Below are 25,379 nucleotides of genomic sequence, written 5' to 3'. Positions count from 1 at the left end.
TCGCTGTATTCCCATGATGAAGTGTGCAGGTGTGGAAGTCCAGAAAGTGCAGCAGCCAGTTGACGGTTCTCCATGGAAGTAGTGACATGTTCAACAACTAGAATCAGAATCAAGTTTAATACCACTGGCATATGTCGCAAAATTTGTTGATTTGCGCAGCAGTACGTTGCAATACATAATAATAAAAAACTACAATTTACATTAAAAATACATCAAATAAATTACACAAGTATGCAAAAAAGAGAGCAAAAACTGTTGACACCCAGGAACTTGAAACTGCTCATGCTTTCTACTCCTTATCCCTTGATGAGGACTGATGTGTGTTCCCACGATTTTCCCTCGTGGACACTCACAATTGATTACTGACGTCGAGTGCAGGGTTGTTGTTGCGTCACCTCTCAACCAGCTGATCTATCTTGCTTCTGTATGCCTCCTTGTCACCATTCTGCCAACATTAGTTGTGCATAGGCAAATTTATAGATGGCATTTGATCTGTGCCTCACCACACAGTTGGTGAGAGAGAGAGTAAAGCAGTGGGTTACGCACACACCTCCAAAGCACTGATGTTTGAAGGAGTCTGCATACTTGCCAAAGTATCAGGCAATATTCAATACAACCTGGATGCCTCTTCCATGACGTTGGACCCTGCATAGGTATGGAAAAAAGGCATTGTCCAGACTATCCCTTTTGCTACCATTTAACATCTCTGTGGGAGTGGACAGGGAGATTTGGAGACTATGCTCTCTATGGCCTTTAGATTATATAGCGCAGCACAGAAAATTTTCCAGATCTTATTATGCTAGACTGTAGGGACAATCCTTTTTTTGGGTAAATCTATTTATTTATTTTAAGGATAGGAGCAGAATTAGGCCATTTGACCCATCGACTCTGCTCTGCCATTCAATCATGGCTGATATTTTTTCCCCTCCTCAGCTCCACTCCCTGGTCTTGTTCCCGTAACCTTTGACTTCATGGTTAATTAAGAACCTATTAATTTCTGTCTTAAATACACCAAAAAACAGGTCTCCACAGCTGCCTGTGGTAACAAATTCCACAGTTCACCACCATTTGGCTAAAGAAATTTCTCTGAGTTTCTGTTTTAAATGGATGCCCCATTATCCTGAGGCAGTGCTTCTTGTCCTAGACTCCCCCACCATGGGAAGCATCCTTTCCACATCTACTTTGTCTTTGCCTTTCAACATTCTAAAGGTTTCAATGAGTTCCCTCCTCATCCTTCTAAATTCCAATGAGCACCAGCCCAGAGCTACCAAACGTTCCTCACATGAAAGGGTTTTCATTCCTGGAATCATCCTTGTGAACCTCCTTTGGATCCTCTCCAATGTCAGCACATCTTTTTTTAGATAAGGAGCCCAGAACTATTCACAATACTTAAGGTGAGGCCTCACCAGTGCCTGAAAAGCCTCAACATCACATTCCTGCTTATGTATTCAAGTCCTCTTGAAATGAACGCTAACATTGCATTTGCTTTTCTCACCATCAACTCAACCTGCAACTTAACCTTTAGGGAGTTTTGCACGATGACTCCCAAGTCCCTTTGCATCTCAGATTTTTGGATTTTCTCCCCATTTAGAAAATAGTCTGCACATTTATTTCTCCTACTATACTGCATGACCATGTATTTTCCAACATTGTATTTCATTTGCCTCTTTTTTTGCCCATTCTCCTGATCTGCCTCAGTCCTTCTGCAGCCTTCCTGCTTCCTCAACTCTAACTCCCCCTCCACCTATCTTTGTATCATCTGCAAAATTGTCAGCAAAGCCATCTACTCCATCATCTAAATCATTGATATACAGCATAAAAAGCAGTCCCAACACTGACCCTTGCTGCCTCCTACCAATTAGCCAACGCTCTAACCATGCTAGCAACTTTCTTGTAATACCATGGGCTCTTAACTTGGTAAGCAGCCTCATGTATGACACGTTATCAAAGGCCTTTCAAAAATCCAAATATACAACACCCACTGCATCCCCTTTATTTATCCTACTCGTAATCTCCTCAAAGAATTCCAACAGGTTCGTCAGGCAGGATTTTCCCTTAAGGAAACCATTTTGACTTTGTCCTACCTTGTCCTGTGTCAACAAATGCTCCATCACCTCATCCTTAACAATTGACTTCAAAATCTTCCCAACCACCAAGGTCAGGCTAACTGGTCTATAGTTTCTTTTCTGCTGTCTCCCTCCTTTTTTAAAGAGTGGAGTGACATTTACAATTTTCCAGTCTCCTGGAACCATGCCAGAGTCCAATGATTGCTGAAATGCCATTACTAATGCTTCCACAAACTCTTCAGCTACCTCTTTCAGAACCTTAGGGTGCAGTTCATCTGGTCCAGGTGAATTATGCACCTTTAGGTCTTTCAGCTTGTTGAGCACCATCTCCCTTGTAATTGTAACTGCACTCACTTCTCTTCCCTCAAACCCTTCAACACCTGGCACACAGCTAGTGTCTTCCACAGTGAAAACTGATGCAAAATACTTATTTAATTCATCTGCCATCTCCTTGTCCCCCATTAATATTCCTCTGGCCTCATTTTCTAGCAGTCCTATTTCCACACTTACCTCTATTTTTTATATACCCGGAAATGCTTTTTCTATCGAATGTTTGCTAGCTTGCTTTCATATTTCATTTTTTCCCTCCTAGTGATTCTGAAGGTCCTTAAAAGCTTCCCAATTCTCTACCTTCTAGTTAATTTTTGCTTTGCTGTATTCCCTCTCTTTTGCTTTTACATTAGCTTTGTCTTCGGTAGTCAGCCAAGGTTGTACTACTTTGCTATTTGAGTGTTTTATTTTTGCTTTTGGAGTATATCTATCCTGCACCTTCCTCAGTTCCCAAGAAACTTGAGTCATCGCTGCTCTGCTGTCATTCCTGCCAGCATCTCCTTCCAAGTTACTTTGCCCAACTCTCGACTCAGAAACCGTAATTTCCATTACTCCAGTGAAAAACTGCTACGTCAGACCTTACTTTCTCCCTATCAAGTTTCAAGTTGAACTCAATTATATGAAGTAACTCCTATGGGTTACTTTACCTTAAGTTCCCTAATCGCCTCTGGTTTATTACATAACAACAAATCTAGTATAGCTGATAACCCAGTAGGTTTAATGACCAGCTAATCTAAAAAGCTATTTCATAGATATTCAACAAATTCACTCTCTTGAGATCCATTACCAACCTGATTTTCTGAAACTACCTGCATGCTAAAATCTCCCATAACCACCGTAACATTGCCCTTCTGACACACCTTTCCTATTTCCCATTATAATCTGTAGTCCACATCCCAGCTACTGTTTGGAGGCCTGTATATAACTGCCATCAGGGTCCTTTTACTCTTGTACTTCTTTAATTCAACCCACAAAGATTCAACAACTTCCGATCCTATGTCTCACCTTTCTAATGACTTGATGCCATTCTTTACTAGCAGGGACACCCCCCTCGCCTGCCTTCCTACCCCTTTGATACAATGTGCAACCTTAACATTCAGCTCCCAACTATAACCATCCTTCAGCCACGGTTCAATGATGGCCACAACATCATACATGACAATCTGTAAAACTGCAACAAGATCATCCACCTTATTTCTTATTCTCCATGCACTGAGATTCAGCACTTTGAGTACTGTATTTGCTACCCTTTTTGATTCTCATCTCTAATGCACTGATACTCACCTTACTAGCTGCAATTTTGTCCTATCATCTGCCTGCCCTTCCTGACTGCACGCTACTGTTGCTTTTTCACCATCTGTCCTATCCTGAGTCCCTTCACTCTAGTTCCTATCCCCCTGTCAAATTAGTTTGAACCCTCCTCAACAGCTCCAACAAACCTGCTCACGAAAATATTTGTCCTCCTCCGGTTCAGGTGCAAGCCACCACATTTGTACCATTCATACATCTCACAGAAGAGATCCCAATACTCCAGGAACCTGAAGCCTTGCCCTCTGCACCAGCTTCTCAGCCATGCATTTCTCTGCCAAACCATCCTGCTTCTATCCTCACTGGCACGTGGCACAGGTAGCAATCCGGACATTATGACCCTGGAGGTCCTGCTTCTCAGCTTTCTGCCTAGCTCTCTAAATTCTCTCCTCAGGATCTCTTTTCTTTTCCTTTTTATGTCATTGGTACCAATATGAACAAAGATATCTTCCCTGCCTTCTCCAAAATGCTGTGGACGTGATCTGAGATGTCCCCGAGCCTGTTAACATACCATCTGGGTGTCCCATACATGTCCAAAGAATCTCCTGTCTCCTCCTCTGACTACTGAGTTCCTGATCACTACTGCTGCTCCCCTCTTCCCCCTCTACACCACAGACGCATGCTAAGTGCCAGTCACCTGGTCTGCACGACATTCCCCTGGGGGCTCATCCCCCACAACAGTACCCAAAATGGTATATTTATAATTGAGGGGAATGGCCACAGGGGTGTTCTGAGCTAACTGCCTATTCACCGTCCCGTTCCTTCTTCTGACAGTCACCCAGCTACCCACCTCCTGTAACTCAGGGATGACTACTTCCCTGTAACTCCAATCAGTGATCTCCACACTCCCCCGTCCGACCCAGAGGTCATTCAGCTGCTGCTCCAGATGCTGAACACGGTCTACAAGGAGCTGTAGCTGGATGCACTTCACACAGACGTAGTTCCCTGGGAGATTCTGGGTCTCTCAGGACTCCAACATTCGACACAAAGAACACACAATGGGTATTTAAACTTACACTGAGTACCCCTGACACAGCAATAAAAAAGGGAAACTTAACAGAAACTTACCCGGACAAGTTACCCAGAGCCAAAGCTTCTTTTAAGCCAAAGCATGACACTTCCACTTTCAACACTGGCCCACTCCACTTGTCCCTACTATACTTTTATGTACTCCTCTCTGTGCTGCTCCCACAGCTGACCAGACTACCAGAATGACGCAGAGCACCTGTGAAGCTCTGCTTTTAAATGAGCGCTGTGGACCGAGAAACCTCCTCACTGTGTGCTGCTCCTAACACTGAGTAGGCCACCAGAATGACACTGACATCCACAATATAGTAAAGTAACCAACCGCAGACCTATCTGAGTGAACTTATTGGAAGAGAAGATGATCCTGGAGGACTCCCAGACAAAGTGGAAAGCTTTGACAATTCCCCCTAGACATTAATAAGATTTAGGAGCAGATTCTGCAAACATTTCCCTTCAACTGGCACTCAATTTCTGAACACCCTTGAGGATGAAATGCCTCTCGACGCCCCCGCCTTGATTGCTGTTCACCAGTGCATTGGGACACCAAAGATGGGCATCATGGTTCCCCAGCACATAATATCCTTTATGTTCTTCTGGAGCCTGGATTAACTGCAGCAGGAGTGAGAGCAAATACTCTATCTGATTCTTCTAATCCAACTTCACTGCCAGGTCAGATGACCTGAGGGTGTTGGGAACGTGGTGGGATTCGCTCTAAGTCCAGACAGTCTGGCAATGCAAAATGAAACAGAAACTGAAATTATGGGAATGGCACTTATTATCTATTGTAGGGATGGGCTGGTGATTGGACTCAAGAGGCTCTCAGGCTTTCTTTTGGCAATCCCTTGGACAAGGATGACATGAATACACTCTAGAATTGTGGGTTCTCCTTGACTAATGAGTCCAATGCGTGATTCTATGTACTCTCCCACAGGTGGCTAGTAGGGCAGAAAGGTAGGTAGTCTATCAGGTGAGCATTCCTCCTGCCACTGTACGCTCTTGGAACATTGACTCAAGGTTCACAATACCACCCTGAATAATCCCTCTCCACTCAAGTGGTCATGGTCAGAGTTGCTTAGGGGTCAACTGCAAAGTTGCAGTTCTTCAGGGAACCTTCTCTCAGAAACTAGAGAATTTGGAATTATTTGCTACAGAGAAGTGTGGGGAGAAATTCCTCAAGAGATAGGCATTCAAGGAATACTGAATGATGGACTTGAGAATTTCAGAGCATTTATCATCTTACAAATGGAATGGAAGCTCAGGAGGTTGAATTGCCTACTCTGTTTCTATTTCTAGCTATCTAGTGATGGAATATTAGTGGAATGATGTGGCCCTTTGAATGGTGATATGTGTTTTTCTGTGCTGAATATATGTAAATTTTATCAATAAAGCATGTTTTGTGAAAGAGAAGAAGCTCACGTTTGTCCGTCCACCAACCCTACACAGGTCCTGACAGTCACCTTCAGCCGAGCCACTGAAATACTGCCCTGCTCTGCACCACCCAATAATAGCCAGGTATTTACTTCTCTGCTAACTCGTCCATCAAAATCTATAGGAAACATTGTTTCTACTGCTTCTGGATTTCTTTTCAGAAATTCTTTATCTCTTAGACAAGAATGAGCTACCAGAGTCATATAGCACTTCAACAGAGAAACAGGCTCTTTGGCCCATCTGGTCCATGCCAACCTGGTCTTCTGCCTGGACTATGGCCCTCCATACTGTTCTCACCTACAGTATCTATCTAAATGTCAAATGTTAAAATTTCACCACATCTACCACTTCCACTGGCAGCTTGCTCCACACTCCCACCACCCTCTGAGTTAAGATTCCCCTTTTACCTTTCAGTCTAAACATATGATCTCTAGCTCCCAACTCACTCAAGCTGAGGGGAAAATGCCTGCATGCATTCACCCTGTCTATACCCCTCATACTCCTGCACTCAGGAAATAACATCCTAACCTATTCAACCTTTCCCTTTAACACAGTCATTGTTCATTGAATGGAGCCAGATTCAAACTGAACAGTGGTACCTGGCACAACAGTGTATCAAGGTAATTTCACATGGTTCTGTTCCTAAAGTACAATCAAGTTTTTAATGGTTACAATTACCATTCCACCTTTTACGGCTTCAGAACTCCCAAAAATGTTCTACAGTTGATGAAGAGCTGGTTTTTGGTGGATGTCACCGTTGCAGTGTTCCCCAGAAAATGTGTACATTATGAGCTTCATATTGACAATAATCCTATTCACTGCTTTAGGGATACTGGCTGAAGGTGTTTGAAGGTAGACGTACCTTCCATGTCACAAAATCAGATCACACAGCAGATAACTAGCTGTCCTTAAGTCTAGATATCTGGGTTTTCAAGCTCCTGCATCTTCTCACAGAGTATTAAAACAGAGAAAAAGTAATGGCTGGGGTGGCAGGCATCCTTACTAATGCTACAAGCACAGGTCCTTTGATGGTGTAGGTGGTTCTCAGCCTCGCCTGAACCCTTCTGCATGGGGGTCACCAGTTAAGGCTCATTTAAGGCCCAGAACTCTTTGGAAACATAATCAAATACCAAGAATAAAGTAATGTAAAACAAGGCACTATAAACAGTATGATGCATGATTTTACACGAAATTGCCTGAAGATATGACACAAAATATTTTATTACTATAGAAAATATTTTTATTGTAACTCATGGGCTCTCTCTCTCTCTTTCTGCTCCCTCCCCCTCTGGAACACGCCGCCAGATGAGCTGGTTGAATCAGATACAATTGCTGTGCTTCAGAAGTATTTAAATGGACATTAGAAGGTCCTAATGCAGAAAATGAGATTAGTGTCGATGGTCAGAAAGGTCAGCATGGACAAAATGAGCTGAACAGTTTGTTTCTGTGCTGTGCAATTCAATGACTAACAATCCCATCCACTCGTGAGGGCAGACAGAGGGCTGGTTAAAGACCTCATACAAAACCCACTAACACCAAGGCACAAACTGCGGTTTTAGCTCACTTGTCTCAGATGCAGGACTTTGAACCCACAACCTGTCGAGTCAGCAGGACTGCCACATACTTAATCCACAGCCACTTGACCTAGGAATCTCTGGAGACAGACCACTGGGAAATGCTTATGTTAGCACTGTTTAGTGGATGTATTACTGAAATGCTTTGAAAATTATAAAGTGAGACGTCTGAAGATCAGAGGGAATCTCCACAAAATAAAAAAGCTAATACCCCACTGTCTATGACCTAGCTGCTGATCCTGGTTTGCAGGTTTAACTGTGTGAGTAAACAAATCCTGAGCTTCCAGCTGTGGTCCTGTGGAGTTCACTGGTCCTTTCCTTTGCAGGAGCAGATGTGCTTTGATTACTGCCACCTCTGATTCTGAAGAAATGGCCCTGAGTATGGGAGGGGGCTCCAAGGGGCAATTCAGGGAGCTGTTGCAGACAGGAATCACACATCAGGATGGACGTCCTGTCTCAAATATTACATGGGACGGGAATGCTTTGCTCGAGGGTCATACTGGCCTCTTCATCAAACTCAGACGTAGCGAAAGTGACAAAGTAAGAACTGTAATGTAAAATAAAGCAGATGTGAGGGTTACAGACAGAACTCTGGGATTTCTCAGAGTGTTGGAGACAAAGACTATTTGCCATAAAATTTAATTATTGCAAGGGAGTGGGAGGATATGATCATCTCTGAGGTTATTGGGTTGTAAATCAATGACCAAAATACAATGGGAAAACCATCAGCAACTGGCAGAAGTCAGACGAAATATTTTAACCAAGAATTGGCAAAGCCACATGTTAGAAACATGCAACTACCTCTTTTTAAATGTATTTAGTAGCTGATCAAGGGCAATCCTAAAATTCCTTGTTTCCCGCCATTCCAGGAGTCATGGCACAACTGATGCCTCTTCCAAAGGCTCTGAGACAACTTGGTCTCAGGGTGAAAGCTCATCATCTATGCCATGTGAACAGTAAATTAACAACAGTAACTTGCACTCACTTGCAACGCACACAAAATGCTGTAGGGAACTCAGCAGGTCAGGCAGCATCTCTGGACAGAAAGGAACAACCAAGACCCTTCATCAGGACTAGTACTCTTACAGCAGCTTTTCATGCAGTGGGAAGTACAGAACAGTTTTATGGGTTCAGTGAAGACAGTTGGATCCTGAAACACATGATGAGCTGTGAGGCAAAATTTCACTGTTCAGGAGCACTGTGACAGCTGGGAATGTTTTAGTCTGCGCTAAAAATGTCAGTTCAGAATGTGCTCGACACCAGATTTTTTAAAATAAATTTAATAATGATATCAACTGCATGGAGTTTAATAGAGCCAGACTGAGGCCACCCTTGGGAGTTTAGTGGCCATACGGCTAACGAGCCTGTACTGTGCATTAGTGAGGGAGGAGGGTGAAGTGGCAGCAGCTGAATCTGCCACTTGGGAGGTAAGAAACTGGGAGTGTGTGACTGGCACAGGGTGGGTAGGGATGGGATAAGGGAAATACTTGTATTTAACAATGGAATCAGATTGGGTGAGCCACACGATGATAGGAAGTATTGCAAAGAAAGACTCACAGTAGACATTAGGGCCGACTATGATAATAAGGCTCATGATAAAAATGGTGTGAAGGTGGAGTTGATGAAAAAAAGAATCAAAACTGGTGCTGAAGAAACTCTTAATAAAATTATGCAGTGTTTAAATCATAAATCTGTAAATAAAAATGTGTTCATAATTTTTGTACACGAGTGGCAACTAAGAAGGCTCCCTTCTATGTCTGTCAGTTCCTGAATCACATCTTCACAGTTTTAATGCCTTCTGTAAGAACATAATGATCTCAGAGACACTATGATAAAAAAAAGGTTACTATCTCCTTTTTGACTAAATCTATCTGTTTCCCTTCCTCACTATTTTATTTCAATGCTTCCCCCACCAAAATTCACCCATATCGTCTACCTTAATTCCTTTCCCTAGGAACGTTCATCACAGGTGCATCGTCTTCAAATGTAAGAATAGAATTCTACAGCTCTTATACCCATCTTTCTATTGTACAGCTTGCACTCTTTGTAATTTATAGTCTTTAATGCAATGGGCAGTTTAGTTGTATTAACATAGAACACTGAACATAATATGTGGAACATAAAACAGTACAGTAGAGGAACAGGTTCTTTAACCAATGATGTCTGTGGTGAACATGATGCCAAATTAGACTTATCTCTTCCACCTTCACATTATTGATACCCTTGATTCTCTGCAGGTGTCTAGCTACAATTTCTTAAACACTTCTATTATATTTGCCTCTACCACTCCCTAGCAAAGCATTCCAGGCACTCACCACACTCCATGTATAAAACATACCCCGCACATCTCTCTTAAATTTATGCCCTCTAGTATTTGACATTTTTACCCTGGGAGAAAAGTTCTGGCTGTCTTCCCTCTCAGTGTCTCTCACAATTTAACACATTTCTACAATGCCTCTCCAGATGAACTCAACGCCTTCTATGCCCACTTTGAAAGGGAAAATATAACGACAACTGTGAAGATCCCTGCTGCACCTGAGATCTCTGTCTCACAGACCGACGTTAGGCTGTCTTTGGAGAGAGTGAACCCTCGCAAGGCGAAAAGTATTGATGGAGTACCTGGTGAGGTTCTGAAAGCCTGTGTCAACCAACTGGCAGGAGTATTCAAAAAGACATTTTCAACCTCTCACTGCCACCGGCAGCAGTTCCCACTTGCTTCAAAAAGGCAACAATTATACCAGTGTCTAAGAAGAATAATGTGAGCTGCCTTAACGACTATCACTAGGTAGCACTAATATCTACAGTGATGAGATGCTTTGAGAGGTTGGTCATGACCAGACTGAACTCCTGCATCAGCAACAACCTGGACCCAACGCAATTTGCCTATCGCTACAATAGCTCAACAGTAGATGCAATCTCAGTGGCTCTCCACACGGCTCTAGTCCACCTGGACAACACAAACACCAATGTCAGGATGCTGGTCATCGACTATAGCTCAGTATTTAACACCATCATTCCCACAATCCTGATTGAGAAGTTACAGAACCTGGGCCTCTGTACCTTTCTCTGCAATTGGATCCTTGACTTCCTAACTGGAAGACCACAATCTGTGTGGATTGGTGATAATAGCTTCTCATCACTGATGATCAACACTGGAGCACCTCTGCAGTCTGTGCTTAATCCACTGCTCAACTCTCTCTATACCTATGACTCTGTGGCTAGGCATCTAAAAATTTGCTAATGATGCAACCATTGTTGGTAGAACCTCAGGTGGTGAGACAGCGTATAGGAGCCAGATATGCCAACTAATGGAGTGGTGTCGCAGCAACAACCTTGTAAAACATCGGTAAAACAAAAGAGCTGGTTATGGACTTCAGGAAGGGTAAGACGAAAGAACATATACCAATCCTCATAGAAGGATCAGAAGGGGAGAGAGTGGGCAGTTTCAAGTTCCTGGGTGTCAAGATCTCTGAGGACCTAACCTGGTTCCAACACATCCATGCAGTTCTAAAAAAGGCAAGACAGCCACTATACTTCATCAAGAATTTGAAGAGATGTGGTATGCCAACAAATATACTCTATACTCTAAAACTTCTATAGATGTACCATGGAGAGCATTCTGACAGGCTGCATCACTGTCTGGTATGGGGGTGGTGTGGGGGGCTACTGCACAGGATCGAAAGAAGCTGCAGAGGGTTGTAAATTTAGTCGGCTCCATCTTGGGTACTAGCTTATAAAGTACCCAGTACATCTTCGAGAAGCGGTGACTCAAAAAGGCAGCATCCATTACTGAGGACCTCCAGCATCCAGGGCATGCCCCTTTCTCACTGTTACCATCAGGTATCAGGTACAGTCGGCCCTCCTTATTTGCAGGGGATTGGTTCCAGGAACCCCCGCGGATACCAAAAAACGCGGATGCTCAAGTTCCCTATTTAACCTGTCTCAGTGTGGTGGACTTTAGGACCCAGCGGTGTAGCTTTGAATCCGCAATGTTTCTGTTCACAAAGATAATCACGATTGAAAATAAGGTGGAAATAATAAAGCGATCGGAAAGAGGTGAAATGCCACCGGTCATTGGAAAAGCGCTAGGCTACAGTTGGTCAACGATCAAAACAATTTTAATGGAGCATGTGAAAGGCCCTGCCCTGAAGATAGCTACAATTCTTACTAAGCAACGCAGTGGTTTAATTATTGAAATACATATGTTTCTTAAGTGTTTTATATGCATAGAAAGGTAAAATATATACTATATATTAAGACAAATATTTGACTAACTAACGCTAAATAATATCAGATGTACCTGTTCCGACTTCAAATCCAACTTAAAGACGGACTCGTTCATAAACTGGGGACTGCCTGTACTTTTAAATCATCTCTAGATTATTTATAATACCTAATACAATGTAAATGCTATGTAGATAGTTGTTATACTGTATTGTTTAGGGAATAATGACAAGAAAAAATGTCTGTACATGCTAGAACGATTGCTGGAGAGAGAACTTCCAATTTTCCCGATCTGCGGTTGGTTGAATCCGCGGATAAAGAGGGCCGACTGTACAGAAGCCTGAAGGCACACACTCAGCGATTCAGAAACAGCTTCTTCTCCTCTGCCATTCGATTCCTAAATGGACATTGAACTCGTGAACACTACCTCACTTTTTAAATATATATTATTTCTGGTTTTTGTGCAAATTTTGATTTATTCACTATACATATACTGTAATTGATTTATTTATTATTTTTTTCTTCTTTGTCGATATTATGTATTGCGTTGAACTGCTGCTGCTAAGTTAACAAATTTCATGACACGTGCCAGTGATAACAAACCTGAATCTCAGCCTCCAATACTCAATATTAAGCTTAATAAACATTAAGTTTGTCCAACACATCTCTGGAGCTCATGCCTTCTAATCCAGGCAACAACCTGGAAAACCTCTTGCATCCTCCCTAATCCTCGTGAACCTTCGGTAAAATCTATGCAACATCACTCCTACCTCTATATAAAAGGTTAATTATTCGGTGTTCAAAAAAACAGTTGTGCTGAAGAACCAGATCACAGAATGAACCAGTACATCAGAGAACACTGAAGGTATAAGCAAGTTCTCAACAATCTTATCAACACTAAAAAAACTATTCAGAGTCTCATAGGAATGCCTTGTTCTGGGCAGTTTTGCATATAGCAAGGGGTTGTTAACTCAACACTATTTGCAGTTCGTCCAGTTATCTCATTAGATCTGCATATCTGTTTAGCAAGCTAATTTAGTGCATTGCTGCCACATGACCAGCTCAATAAGTGTTCTGAACACTGAGTCAGAATCAGCCTCAGCTTCAAAAGAGTTCTATTTTATTGCAATAGCAAAAATGTTTGCATAACCCAAAGCTAAATATGCTCAGACAACTGATGAAAACTTCACACCTGTGTGTTTATTGGGTGAATTCACAAGTTAACTGACCGACAGGACAGCGCTATTCTGAATAATTTCCAATGATTACAATCCCGAAGTGTTATTAGGAATTGTGTATGGGTTCACATTCCAATTGGCCCATGCTGCACTCAATTACAGCAGCAGAAATGGCTGATGAGGATCATTTGTATTCATTACAATACAGTCAAACTTTGCTCAAGTTAAACAGAATTGTAAGGGCTCTTATGCATGAAATATCATCCTGATTTGCTGCCAAAGGTGTCACAAAGCACAATGGGGCAATTCACTGAAAATATATTTGACCTGCTGGTAAAACTCACAATAATAAATAAGGAAGCTTGTGTGCACTCATACAAATATTTGACTTGTTTTATTTGAGGATATCATTCACATTGTTTATACCATTATCTAAGTATTGTTTATGATATTGGCAGCAGGGATTTTTTTCCTTTCATTCTACATTATATGAGGGCAAGTTCACTCACTCAGTCCTCTTCAGAATATCATGACCACGCAGCAACCTTAATTCTGGCACGGAATACTGCTTTGTGTGGGTAAGTGGGGAATTATCTGGGTAGAGGGTTACCAAATCAGGACTGAACTAGATGCATACAAAGAAGTATATTTTCCATCAAAACCAGGCCTGATCTTCATCTGGTAATCCTTTCAGCAACAGTAACCATGGGCAGTGTTCTGACTGGATACATCCCCGTCTGGTATCGGTGGCGGGCACAAGATCGAAGTAAGTTGCAGAAACTTGTAAATTTAGTCAGCTCCATCATGAGTACTAGCCATGAAAACTTCACGAAGCGGTGCCTTAGCAAGGTGGCATCATTAAGGACCCTCACCATCCAGGATATTCCCTCTTCTCATTGTTACTGTCAGGAAGGAGGTACAGAAACCTGAAGGCACACACTCAGAGATTCAGAAACAGCTTCTTCCCCTCCACCATCTGATTTCTAAATGGACACTGAACCCATAAACACAACCTCACCACTTTTTTATTTGCTTTTTTTGCACTACTTATTTTAACTTAACTATTTAATAGACATATATATATACATACACTTATTGTAATTCAGTTTTTTCTCTCTATTTATTTATCATGTATTTCATTGTACTGCTGCCTTAAAATTAACAGATTTCACAACATATGCCGGTGATATTAAATCTGATTCTGATTCTGACCAGTAAGCGTACAGCAATCAGGACTCAGGGATCTGGATAATATCTTGCTGCTTTCTTCACATGGGTACCGAGACCATTTGCAACATCGCAGCTGGAGCCCCGGCCGAGATCAGGCCATGAATCAAACCTGACACCACACAGTGCTTTCACCAGCTGAGCCATTCCACTGTCCAGTTAAATCATTGGAAGCATGTCAAAGGCCATCTACAGGGTAGATATAAAATATTTACCTGAAAGTTCAATCACAGAAAGGTCAATGGCCCCTGCTGGGCACTCTTGAAATTGTAGGTAGTTATTTATTTATATCACAGTTCCCTTCAAAGGTTCAGGGAATAAAACGTTGGTTTATGCCGCCAAATCACACAACTATATCCATTCACAAAGTTCCTCCAATGTAATAAAACATCACTAAACAATTAGCAGGAATTGTACGAAGCAATAATTTGATCAAAATTAGGATTGCAGAGAGGATGAGGACATTTGCCAAGGTCTTGGTGGAGGTTTTAAAGAGTGGTTACGGGAGGAGTGAGAGATAGAGAGACCCGAGAGCTTCAGGACGTGGATGTCAGAGCTGATGACCAAGGTTGCTGGAAGAAGTGTTGTCAGAGACACTAAGCTGGAGAATACAGCCCGAGGTGACAAAGATCGAGAAAGTGGTAAGGTGTGAGGTTACAGAGATGAGGACAGTGATTGAAAGAGATGAGGGTCAGTCTAAGATAACATAGATGAATGATATTAAAATTAAGCAGAAATCAGCAAAGAAAAACAGTGAATGAAGCCTGGAGCAAGTTAATATAAGATTTTCCTGAGCACGTGTTTACGTAGAAGGTAGGGTCTGGTGCAGGCCCGTGCTGAGTTAGTTAATCCTGGCTCGTGGTGTTACTAATTGGCCTCAGTGGGCCTTGAGCTGTGGCGGAGAGAGGAAAAAAACTAGGCTGCATGCTTACAATTCACATCTAGAGCTGTATGTGGCTGTCTGAGAAGAACATTATTGAGCACATTATAATGAGAGTTACTGCAGGTACCTCAGGGACAGTTTCAACTCAAAGGGTAGAAGTATTGGAGAGTTGGGTGGGGGAGGGGGTGAAGGCTAGAATGTCTGGATGTTGGTGAAAAAGGGACGCCCAGTTCTATAGCTAGAACAGACTGTTGTACAAGCAACGTGCTTTGGAAATTAGACATAAGTTTAATTAAGTTAATGAGACTGCATGCCTGGTATTTTAAGCAGGCTTTTGGATTAAGAGCTGTAGGCAGGGAGATGAGAGGTTCTGAAACTACAACACCAACTCTCCACTACTCCTAGCATCTGACCTTTGAACTCTGTCCCCTAACCCCACGACCTCTCCTTCTCCCACTTTCCCTTCCTCCACTCCAGTCTCTGGCTATGCAACTTCCCTGTCAGCTTCTCATGCTTGCTAGCTGCCAACCAGGAAATAAATAAAAATAATTTAAATGCTATCCTGCTGTTAAGTTTGGCAGGCCTGTTCTTTAGCCACTAAGTCAAACTCTCACTCTCTCTCTCTAATAATGGCTGCCTTCACTGTTTACTTTAGTTTGTATTTCAAGTCAAGTCGCTTTTTATTGTCATTTCAACCATAAACTGCTGGTACAGTACACAGTAAAAACAAAACAATGTTCCTCCAGGACCCTGGCGCTACATGAAACAACACAAAACTACACTAGACGCTGTGAGACAACTCAAGGCTCCACTAGACTACTCAAAACAACACAAAAACTACACCAGACTACAGACCTACATGAAGTGCACGAAACAGTTCAGGGCAGTACAATAATTAATTAATAAACATGACAATAGGCACAGTAGAGGATAAATTTCAATATAATAATAGATGATGTTGATGTCAGTCTAGACTCTGGGCATTGAGAAGTCTGATGGCTTGGGAGAAGAAAAGGTCCTTCTGACCCAACGAGCCATGCCACCCAGTAGCCACTTATTTAGCCCTAGCTTAATCACAGGACAATTTACAATGACTAATTAACCTGCTAATGGTACAGGGTTTCACTGTGGGAGGAAACCAGAGTACCTGGAGGAAAACCATGTGGTCACGGGGAGAGCACGCAAACTCCTTATGACAGTCACCATTTTTCTGATACATTATGGACGTCGGTATCATTGGCAAGGCCAACGTTTATTATCCAACTTTAGACACCCTTGATAATGTGGTGCTGAACCATTGTGCTCTGTGGTGAAAGCATCTCTCCGTTGCTATTGATTTGGTAGCTCGAGTACTTATCGAGGGGCAGTGTGCGACTTGGAAAGGAACATGTAAGTGGTGGTCTTCTCGCATTCCTGGTTGGTGGATGCCATTACGCTTGGAGGTCATAAAAGAAGTGAGTCAAGCAAACAGTTTGTATGCAAGGGACAATGTACCCTATCCAAGATAGCTCCTTCAGTAGAAGATACAATGAGAAGATTATTATTATTATTTTCTTCTATGTTATGTATTGCATTGCTAAGTTAACACATTTCATGACACATGCCAGTGATAATAAACCTGATTCTGATTTTAAAAATTACAGGAGCACACTTGATTATTATCAGTTTCCTGTGGTGGCTCAGAAATTAACTATCCTGATTCTCTGCCTGCTAGTACCATTGAGTCATAGAAAGGTACAGCATAGAAACAGGTCCTGTGGCCCATTTAGTCTGCACTGAACCACTTTAACCGCCTACTCCCACCGACCTGCATCCGGACCATAACTCTCCATACTACTACCATCCATGTACCCACCAAAACTTCTCTTAAACATTGAAATCGGGCTCGTTTGCACCAGTTGCATTGGCAGCTCCTTCCATACTCTCGCAACCCCCTGAGTGAAGAAATTTTCCCTCATGTTCCCTTAAACTTTTCACTTTTCATCCTTAACCCATGAGCTCTTGTTGTAGTCCCATCATTTGGCCATGATCACACAATTATTTGATAATCCTGCTGGGTTGTAAAATGCACTAAAACTTCGAAGGGATAGGATACTGGGATACTGTGAGCTGTCTGGGAATTGGAACTGGAATCGGTTTATTACTGCCGCATGCACTGAGATGCAGTGAAAAGCTTGTCTTGTAAACTGTTCACAAAGATCAAATCATTACACAGTGCATTGAGCTAGAATAAGGTATAACAATAAGAGCATGAAGAATAAAGTGTAACAGCTATACAGAAAGAGCAGTGCAGCACGAAAATGTCATTCCAAGTTGAGGTGTGATGCTTTTCTATATTGTGTGAACTTAAACTGCAGATTATAACAATCACATGTAGTGCCTTTTCAGCTAGGTAAAAAGAACATTAAATAAGAACTGATGGCTAGTGTTTGACTGTGATTCTGATACAACAGTTTCAAGGAATTAATTGCATCAAATGTAACTCACAATATTACAATCTATTGACCAATTACAATTCTTTCCATTATGTACAACAACTATATGCCAGTTCCATCCTGGACCACCATGTGATTTTTCTTTTAAGAACACTTTCTATGTTATATTTCTTTGTAACACCAGTCTATTCCCAACAGCCTTTCTGGCACAGGTCAACAGGGGACAGGGAGGTCAAGAGAAACCATACTGCCTATTGTGGGCCTCAGAATTATTCCCACCCGTTAAATTTACCCAGAACTTGCGTGCATTTAAGTAGTTCCTGCATCATTTTTATCATTCCCCATGCAGTCTATTGTAACTTTATTGCTTATGTTTGTAATATATTTGCGTTAGCTGACAAAATTCCATCAGATTTCTAAGGCCCTAAATTTAACAGTGATATATGCGCCACCGCTACCACAAAAACAAAGCTTCACTTCACTGCTCCTCTCCAGAGACCAGGACTTGTTGTTGTTGAGTGAGCACCTTCCCATAGTACATAATGCAAATATAAATTTCAGTGGATGAAAGAGAAGCTCTGTCAGTGATGAAAAGATTCCAGTGTATGAATTCAAGGGGTCGTTTTTCCAAATTCGTGCAGGGTGGCCCACCCAGGGCACTGAAAACCCAGAGTGGACAATGAGATAAGGTCAAGTAGTCACCCCCTGGTCTCCTTAAGAATTTAACCCATCAACCAAGACAGAGGAAAGGAAGGTGTGGCTGTCTGTCTCTTCTGTTATGAATGATTAATTGCTCTTCCCGAGGGCCATTTCTGGAGTGGCAGGTTCTTTCTTTAGGGATTGTGGACATTTTGTTTCTGCTTTGAGATTTTAAGTTGAATGGATTGGTGCATTCACATTTCAAGTTGCACTTAAAGCCCTTGTAGTATTTCCTAATTCATGAGGCACATTTTCTATGAGATCTTCTGTACTTTTTCCTCTCATCTCCTTCAGACAAACAGAGCCTCAACTGAAGGTACAAAATTTATCAGCTGGGACCTGCACCCATTGTGACTGAATGACTCTTTTCGGGAAAGGGTGTGGAGATTTTGGATGAGAACTGACACTACTCTGGTTTCTCCACCACTTTGATGGAAGAGGTGAACAGTTCAGGAAGATGCTTAAGAATAGTTCAGCCATCGCCTTTAATGCTCTTCCTCAGCATATGTCAGCACTTTGGAAACTGTGTCAAAAATACAAACCATATTCACACACTATCTCAGATTCCAGCACTGCAGTTATCTGCAGCACGCTATGCATTGCTCAGTGGACTTGATGATGGATTAATCCTTACTAATATATTTTATCATCTCTGAAAGTTACTATGAATGTGCCCCTGTATACTTACAGTCCACTGACCCGGTGCTGAGGGGACCACTGTCATCAGGGAACGTGGCTTCAGACAGACCAGTCAATACTGAGAGGATTAGGAAGGTCAATGACTTCATGGTGAAACAGGAAAAATAGTCTTCTTCAGAGACGCCTGCAGGAATGGACACAGAAGTCACAGGGTTAGCACAAGGGCTCTGAGTTAGTGACCAGGGCAATCTATTTAGTAAGGCAGCAGCAGAGACACTCTAGCAAAGAAGCTTTTAGTAAAAGGTATTAACACTGAGCTGAGACCAAGACAAGAGAGAGCAAATGTGCTGGAGGCCATGCCGATGATCGAAGGTGATAAGTTAATGAACTGTTCTATGATCAAATAGAATACTGAATGGACAACAGAGTTTAAAGAGCCTGCAAAAGTCCTTGATCTGAGATTCTTTTAAGTGGTCAATACAAGTACGCCCTTGCATTTCAATATAAATACAATTTTGATATCTTCTAAAGGGATAAAGATAAGCAGCCTCTGATTGCAAGGGTCGGCTGATAGTATTGATAATTTCACCCATTTTTCTTGCACTTGACAAAATTACTAAAAAATATTTGGAAAAATTAATCAAATAAAATTTTAAACAAGAACGAACATTAGGGATACATTTGCTGGTAGTGCCATGTGCCCCTCACTGTGCCTGTCTCCAGGAGACAATACAGTAGAAATGGAGGAACAAGAGTGCAATCTGTCTAACTATGCCCACGCAGGACCGGGAACTAGCTGCACAGTTGCTAGCATGCGCACACGGGCCTTCTTATGTGAATACTGTGCAGCCTGTCAGGGTTAAACCCTCAGGCAGTAATATTAGGTTCACAATGACAGCCTGATTTCCATGGTGTAAGCTTCCATTATTACCAGAGACCTGGCACCCTAGTCCAGATCTTTTTTTAAATTAACCTTCAGCTTTCTCACTTCTGCCCATAAATGAGTTCAGTGCAGCTACTCAGACACCTAGATCTTCACAGTACCAAGTGTGTGAATCGAGAGCCAATATCCAGTAACTCCCCAATGAATACCACCATGGGAGAACCTGTATTACATCGATGTTTAAAAAAAACAAACTCATCCTCTTTTCAAGGACAAATAAGGATGAGGATTCCCAGTGCAAATTAAAAATGAAATTGGGTGACTATTTGACCAGATGATTTTTACATGCAAGTAAAGATCACCGCATTGTGCTAAAGAAAATAATCCCAGTTGATAATCTTCTCCTCCCCACCTCAGTTCAACCGAATGTCACAACTGCTGCCATCTAAGCAAAGGCTTGCCTTTCTCCTGCACAATGTGATTAAGTGCCGGAGTGATAAAATCAGCAGCTGAACTATCAGTATTACTATCTGCATTACGTGTCAGAGCAGGCAAGTGGCTGGACACCCAGCCACACCGACGGTCAAAAGTAAAGCATTTTATCTTCTGAAAGTGTTCACTCCACCTGAGCAGTCACTGGGGAGCTCAAAGTGTTGGTACTGATCTGCTTATTATTGTGACACGTAGCAAAGCACATTGAAAAGTTTGTCTTGCATACTCCTTATATCATCGCTGACTTCATTGCAGGAGAACAAGGTAAAACAGTAACAGCACAGAGTAACGTGTAAGAGCTACAGAGAAAGTGCAGTGCAGATAAACAATCAAGGGCAAGATCATAACTGAGTAGGTTGAGATTAAGAGTTCATTTTTTTGTACAAGGGGATCATTCAATAGACGCGAGGCATAATAGAAGCTGTCTCTAAACCAGGTATTTTCTCCCTGATAGGAGGGAGTGTCTGGGATGGCTGGGGGTTGGGGGGGGGGGGGTTGTCTTTGATTACTCTGGCTGCTTTACTGAGGTGGTGAAATGAAAAGACATAGATCATTGAGGGGATGCTGGTATCTGTGGTGTGCTAAACTCTGTCCAGGGGAGAGTACAACATTCCAAACATTTACAATTTGGGGCTAGGCTGAGCAATCAGAACAATCATTTAATACAACAACCCCTCAGAAACCCTTTGCACTGTGAGTTTTTAATCTGCGGAGTAGCAAAGAACTGATTGGGCTTTGAAAACTTCAACCGTAAGAAGTAACAGATAATCCAAACTGCCGAACATCTTTAAAGAAGAGAGCTAATCCCAAGGGAGGGAAAATCATTCATCCCTTGAAATGTTCCTTTACTAAACGAATTTCAACACAAGAGTCTGCCTTGAGCAATTGTGTCTTAATGTCATGGGCAGGGCAGGTGTAATGAACGGACAACAGTTAGACCTAATACCAAAAATAATGCAGAGTTGGAAGTCTGAAATAAAAACTAATTTTGCTGGAAACACTCAGCAGGTCAGGCAGTATCTGTGGAAAGAAAACAGAGCTAACATTTCAGTCAAAAACCCATTGTCTGAGTGCTAAGAGTTTTGCTTTTTCACTTCCTAAGTATTTTCGGACTCCTGAACATTATATCGTCCCTAGGTGCACTTGGTAATGAGCCTCATTTCAGAAGCAGTAAAAAAATTACAGCAGGTGCAAAGTTAATCAAAACTTAGCTTGGCAACATTTGGTCTTGGCAACATCAGATTCTTGCCACAATATGGGTCAGTGGCTGTTCAGCACTTATTTTGATTGTTACCTGGTGTTCTCTCCTAACATACTAATAAGTTCAATAAAAACAACTCACACCAGGCAGGAAGATCAGCCTGGTGCTGTAAAGGCTAGCTGATTCTATGTTCCTGGTGAAGAAAACTGAAGAGGTGCAGGGAAAGCGAGAGAAATAAACTGGAAAAAGCAGAGAGTTTGAGTTCCTTAGATCAAGCCTAATATTCCTGCTGCATTCAAACAGTGGGGTATAAGTCAGCTGTTCAAAAGAAACTAGTCTACCAGAACAAAATGTGAAGGCTTTTCCTTTGTAGAAGATGAGGAGATTAGCATTCGGGATAGCTTCAAACCTGATGAATGATGGAATCCTGCAATTCTCTGTGTGTAGTACAAAAAGGCCACAGTGCTCTGAGCTGGTGAGATGGCTAAAACAGCCAGAGATTCAGTGCCAGTAATCCTTGCTTGAAAATGGCTCATTGGCTGGGGGATGATTGGATTCAGGAGCGAAGGCTCCGATCAGTCTGCCGGCACATGACAAATGACAACATTGGCAAGTTAACAGAGGGTGGCTAGCATTCGTGAAACTATATCTCAGCATGGGCCAATGCACTTAGGAGATCAGAGGAAGAATTTCGACAGGAATAACATGGGGAAACGTGTGTTGAATCACTCAGGATTTGCATTCAAATTTAACGACAGCTATATAAAATCCACACAGCAAAATAAATTCACTGTTGCTCTCAACTTTTTTCCTGAGAGGTTTATTAATATTCAACAAACCCCTAAGAGACTTCCAACCAAAGCACTAAAACATCAATGATTTTCCTGTTGCAAATATTTTTGCACCCGATCTTCACCCAGAATTGAAAGCTCTTGCACTTTAGAAGAAATGAGACATCAAAGGGATCTTTATGCGAGTTGAGCTGATCTTGTTATCCTTTCAACGCCTGTTTCTTTTTGCTTCCAAAGTTCTCATTTTTTTTTTGGTAAACTGCTGATAACCAGCTTTGGAACAGTGTGGTATCAACCCACTGCACTGCTTGGTTAGGGGGATGTGGGGTGGGGGGTCGGGGGGGTTAGGTTGCTGAGAAGGAGCAAAGTCACGTTCCTCCCTTCACCTAGTGTTAAAAAAAGGTGCTCCTTGGCTAGAACATAGAATAATACAGCACAGGAACAGGCCCATGGCCCACAATATTGTGCCAACCAATCAGAATCAGAATCACTTTACAGCCAGTATGTGCAACATACCAGAATTAATTGTATCAGAATACCAGATTGAAATTAGATTAGCAATCAAAAGACTCAACTAAATTAATCTCTTCTGTCTGCACAATTTCCATATCTTTCCACTTCTTGAACATTCATGTGCCTATCTAAAATACTCTTAAATGCCTCGATCGTATTTGCCTCCATATCTACGGTAGGTTGTGCATTCTAGCATCCACCACTTCCTGTGTAAAAAAAAACTTAGCACACACATCTCCTTTGAACCTACCCCATCTCACCTTAAATATGTGCCCTGTCATATTAAACATTTCAAACTTGGGATATTTGCTGTCTTAGCCCATCTTGTAAACCTCCACTGGGTCTTCCCCCAGAAAATAAGTTTGCACAACCTCTTCTTGTAGCACATGTCCTCTGATTCAGGCAACATCCTGGTAAACCTCTTCTGCATCCTCTCCAAAGCCTCTGCACTCTTTCTATAATGGGCTGAAAATAATTGAATGAAATACTCTAAATGTGACCTAACTAGAGTTTAATAAAATTGCAACTCAACTTCCTGACTCTTAAACTCAACAAAGAAAGGCAAGCATGTCATATGTCTTCCTTATCTCCCTATTAAACTAGCAAATCATTTTCAAGGAGCTATGGACTTGGACCACAAGATCCTTCTGCACATCAACACTGTTAAGGGTCTTGGTCTTTTGATTCTGCAAAGTTCAACAATTCACATTTGGGTGATCTATATCCCACAGTATCTTTTGCAAGCCTACTACTCTTTCCACAAAACCACTAATCTTTGTGTCATCTGCATAGTTTTTACCCCGCCCATCCATGTTTTCAGCGAGGTTATTTATATATAACACAAACAGCAGCGGTCCGAGAGCAGCTCCCTGATAACACCACGAGCAACAGACCTTTGGCCAGAATAAGCCCCATCAACTACTACTGAGAAGAAATCAAAATCGTGGCTGAATATTTTCTTTCATTCTTGCAACTCTGAGGCTAACTGGAAAACACGTTACTGTGATGCAGTTAGTTCTGTACATTTAGAGAAACTCACCTCCAACACTTTGGCCCACATTTCCTTTAGCTAACTTAAACCTTCAGCAGATAGAAACACCAATTTACTCCACAGGGCATTTTAAGCTTAACACGTGATGGAGCTGAAGCAAACACTAATATTACAGTAATGGAGCTGCTCAAATGTCACCAACAGATGTATCAATGTAATAGTAACCTTTAGTCCACAGCTAATGGATTTACTTGGCCAATCTACTCTTCTCCTGGGTCTGTAAAAGAGCTTGCATCTCTACCGACAGGTTATCCATTTTATGCAGAAGAAAATTATTTTAGGGCACACATGGAAAAGGGTTAACAGCAAAGCCTTTTCTGGTTACTGCTGCTCTGATAGGGAGGCATAACTAAGAGAAGTGTTAACTCTGTTTCCTTTCCACATAAACTGCCTGGTCTGCTGAGTATTTCCAGCACTTTATATTTTATTTCAGATTTCCAGCATCTACTGTTCTTTTAGCTTTCCATTGCCCAGAGTGCAATTTGTGAAAGTCGGATGATGTTTCCTGTTACAACGGAAGATAAGCCAGTTCAAATGAATACCCGAAAAACTACAGATGCTGGAAATCTGAAATAGAAACAGATATTACTGGAAACAATCAGTAGGTTAGACAGTATCTGTGGAAAGAGAAACAGAACTAATAATGTCTGAGCTTACAATAGTCTGTAGGATCTCAGAACTGGAAAAATAAATTTGTTTCCCTTTCTGCAGATGCAGTCTGATGTACTGAATGTTTCCAACACTTACTTAAGACATTTTAACACCAATTTTCAACTACTCAACTGACAATAAAATGTCTTCAAACAATAATGAAAGAAATAGCTTAAAGCACTTTGCCACTACTACATTTATGTGGTTTGCACAGTGGCCATTTTGTGAACAGTAAGATTGCAGAAACAGCAAATAAGATATGTAACAAATTGACCAAAACATTTTCTTATTTATACGAAGGAAGTGCTGTTGGCCAGCAAGCCAAGGAAACTTTGTGCTTACTTTTTGAAAGAACTGAAGGAGCTTTGACCTCTAGGTCGTGAGGGAACAAATGTACTGGCCTTGGAGTGACCAAGCAGTACTTTTGGACAGCCCAGAAGTACATCAGTGAGACCAGGCCTCCGAATGATTGATGAACAAAAAAAGAATCCGGCTTGGAGAGGTAACACATATTAAAACAAATAGTGCAGAGAAATAGAGGAAAGCTGAAATGAATAAATGGAAATAAATTGGGAGGCACGGCAAGGGAAAACTGATGACAAGAGGTAGAAACAAAACCACATTGTAATGTGAAGAATGTCAGTTTTTTTGACCAATTAATAACAAACACAAGAATTGTTTTTGCTGCATGCTGCACTCTTAAAGAAATACAAAGAAAAATAATTTACTTTCTGCATAAACATGAGAGAACAAAACCAGATAGGCAAGCAAAGCCTCAGC

The 25,379-nt window shown here is 41.8% G+C and overlaps 1 protein-coding gene across 9 annotated transcripts in view; it reads right to left on the bottom strand.

Annotated features, from left to right (window-relative positions):
* sema6bb (sema domain, transmembrane domain (TM), and cytoplasmic domain, (semaphorin) 6Bb) overlaps nt 1–25,379 on the bottom strand; it is a 617,098-nt gene that overhangs the window by 291,351 nt on the left and 300,368 nt on the right. For all 9 annotated transcript variants that reach the window (XM_059991587.1, XM_059991586.1, XM_059991588.1 and 6 more), the window contains one exon: nt 19,067–19,201. In XM_059991587.1, the coding sequence (XP_059847570.1) occupies nt 19,067–19,201 (135 nt within the window). The remainder of the gene's footprint in view (nt 1–19,066; nt 19,202–25,379) is intronic.

The sequence above is a fragment of the Hypanus sabinus genome, chromosome 16 (genome assembly GCF_030144855.1).
Source record: "Hypanus sabinus isolate sHypSab1 chromosome 16, sHypSab1.hap1, whole genome shotgun sequence".
NCBI lineage: Eukaryota > Metazoa > Chordata > Chondrichthyes > Myliobatiformes > Dasyatidae > Hypanus > Hypanus sabinus.
Note: the sequence above shows the minus strand (reverse complement) of the source record. Positions and strands in the feature narration are given on the sequence as shown.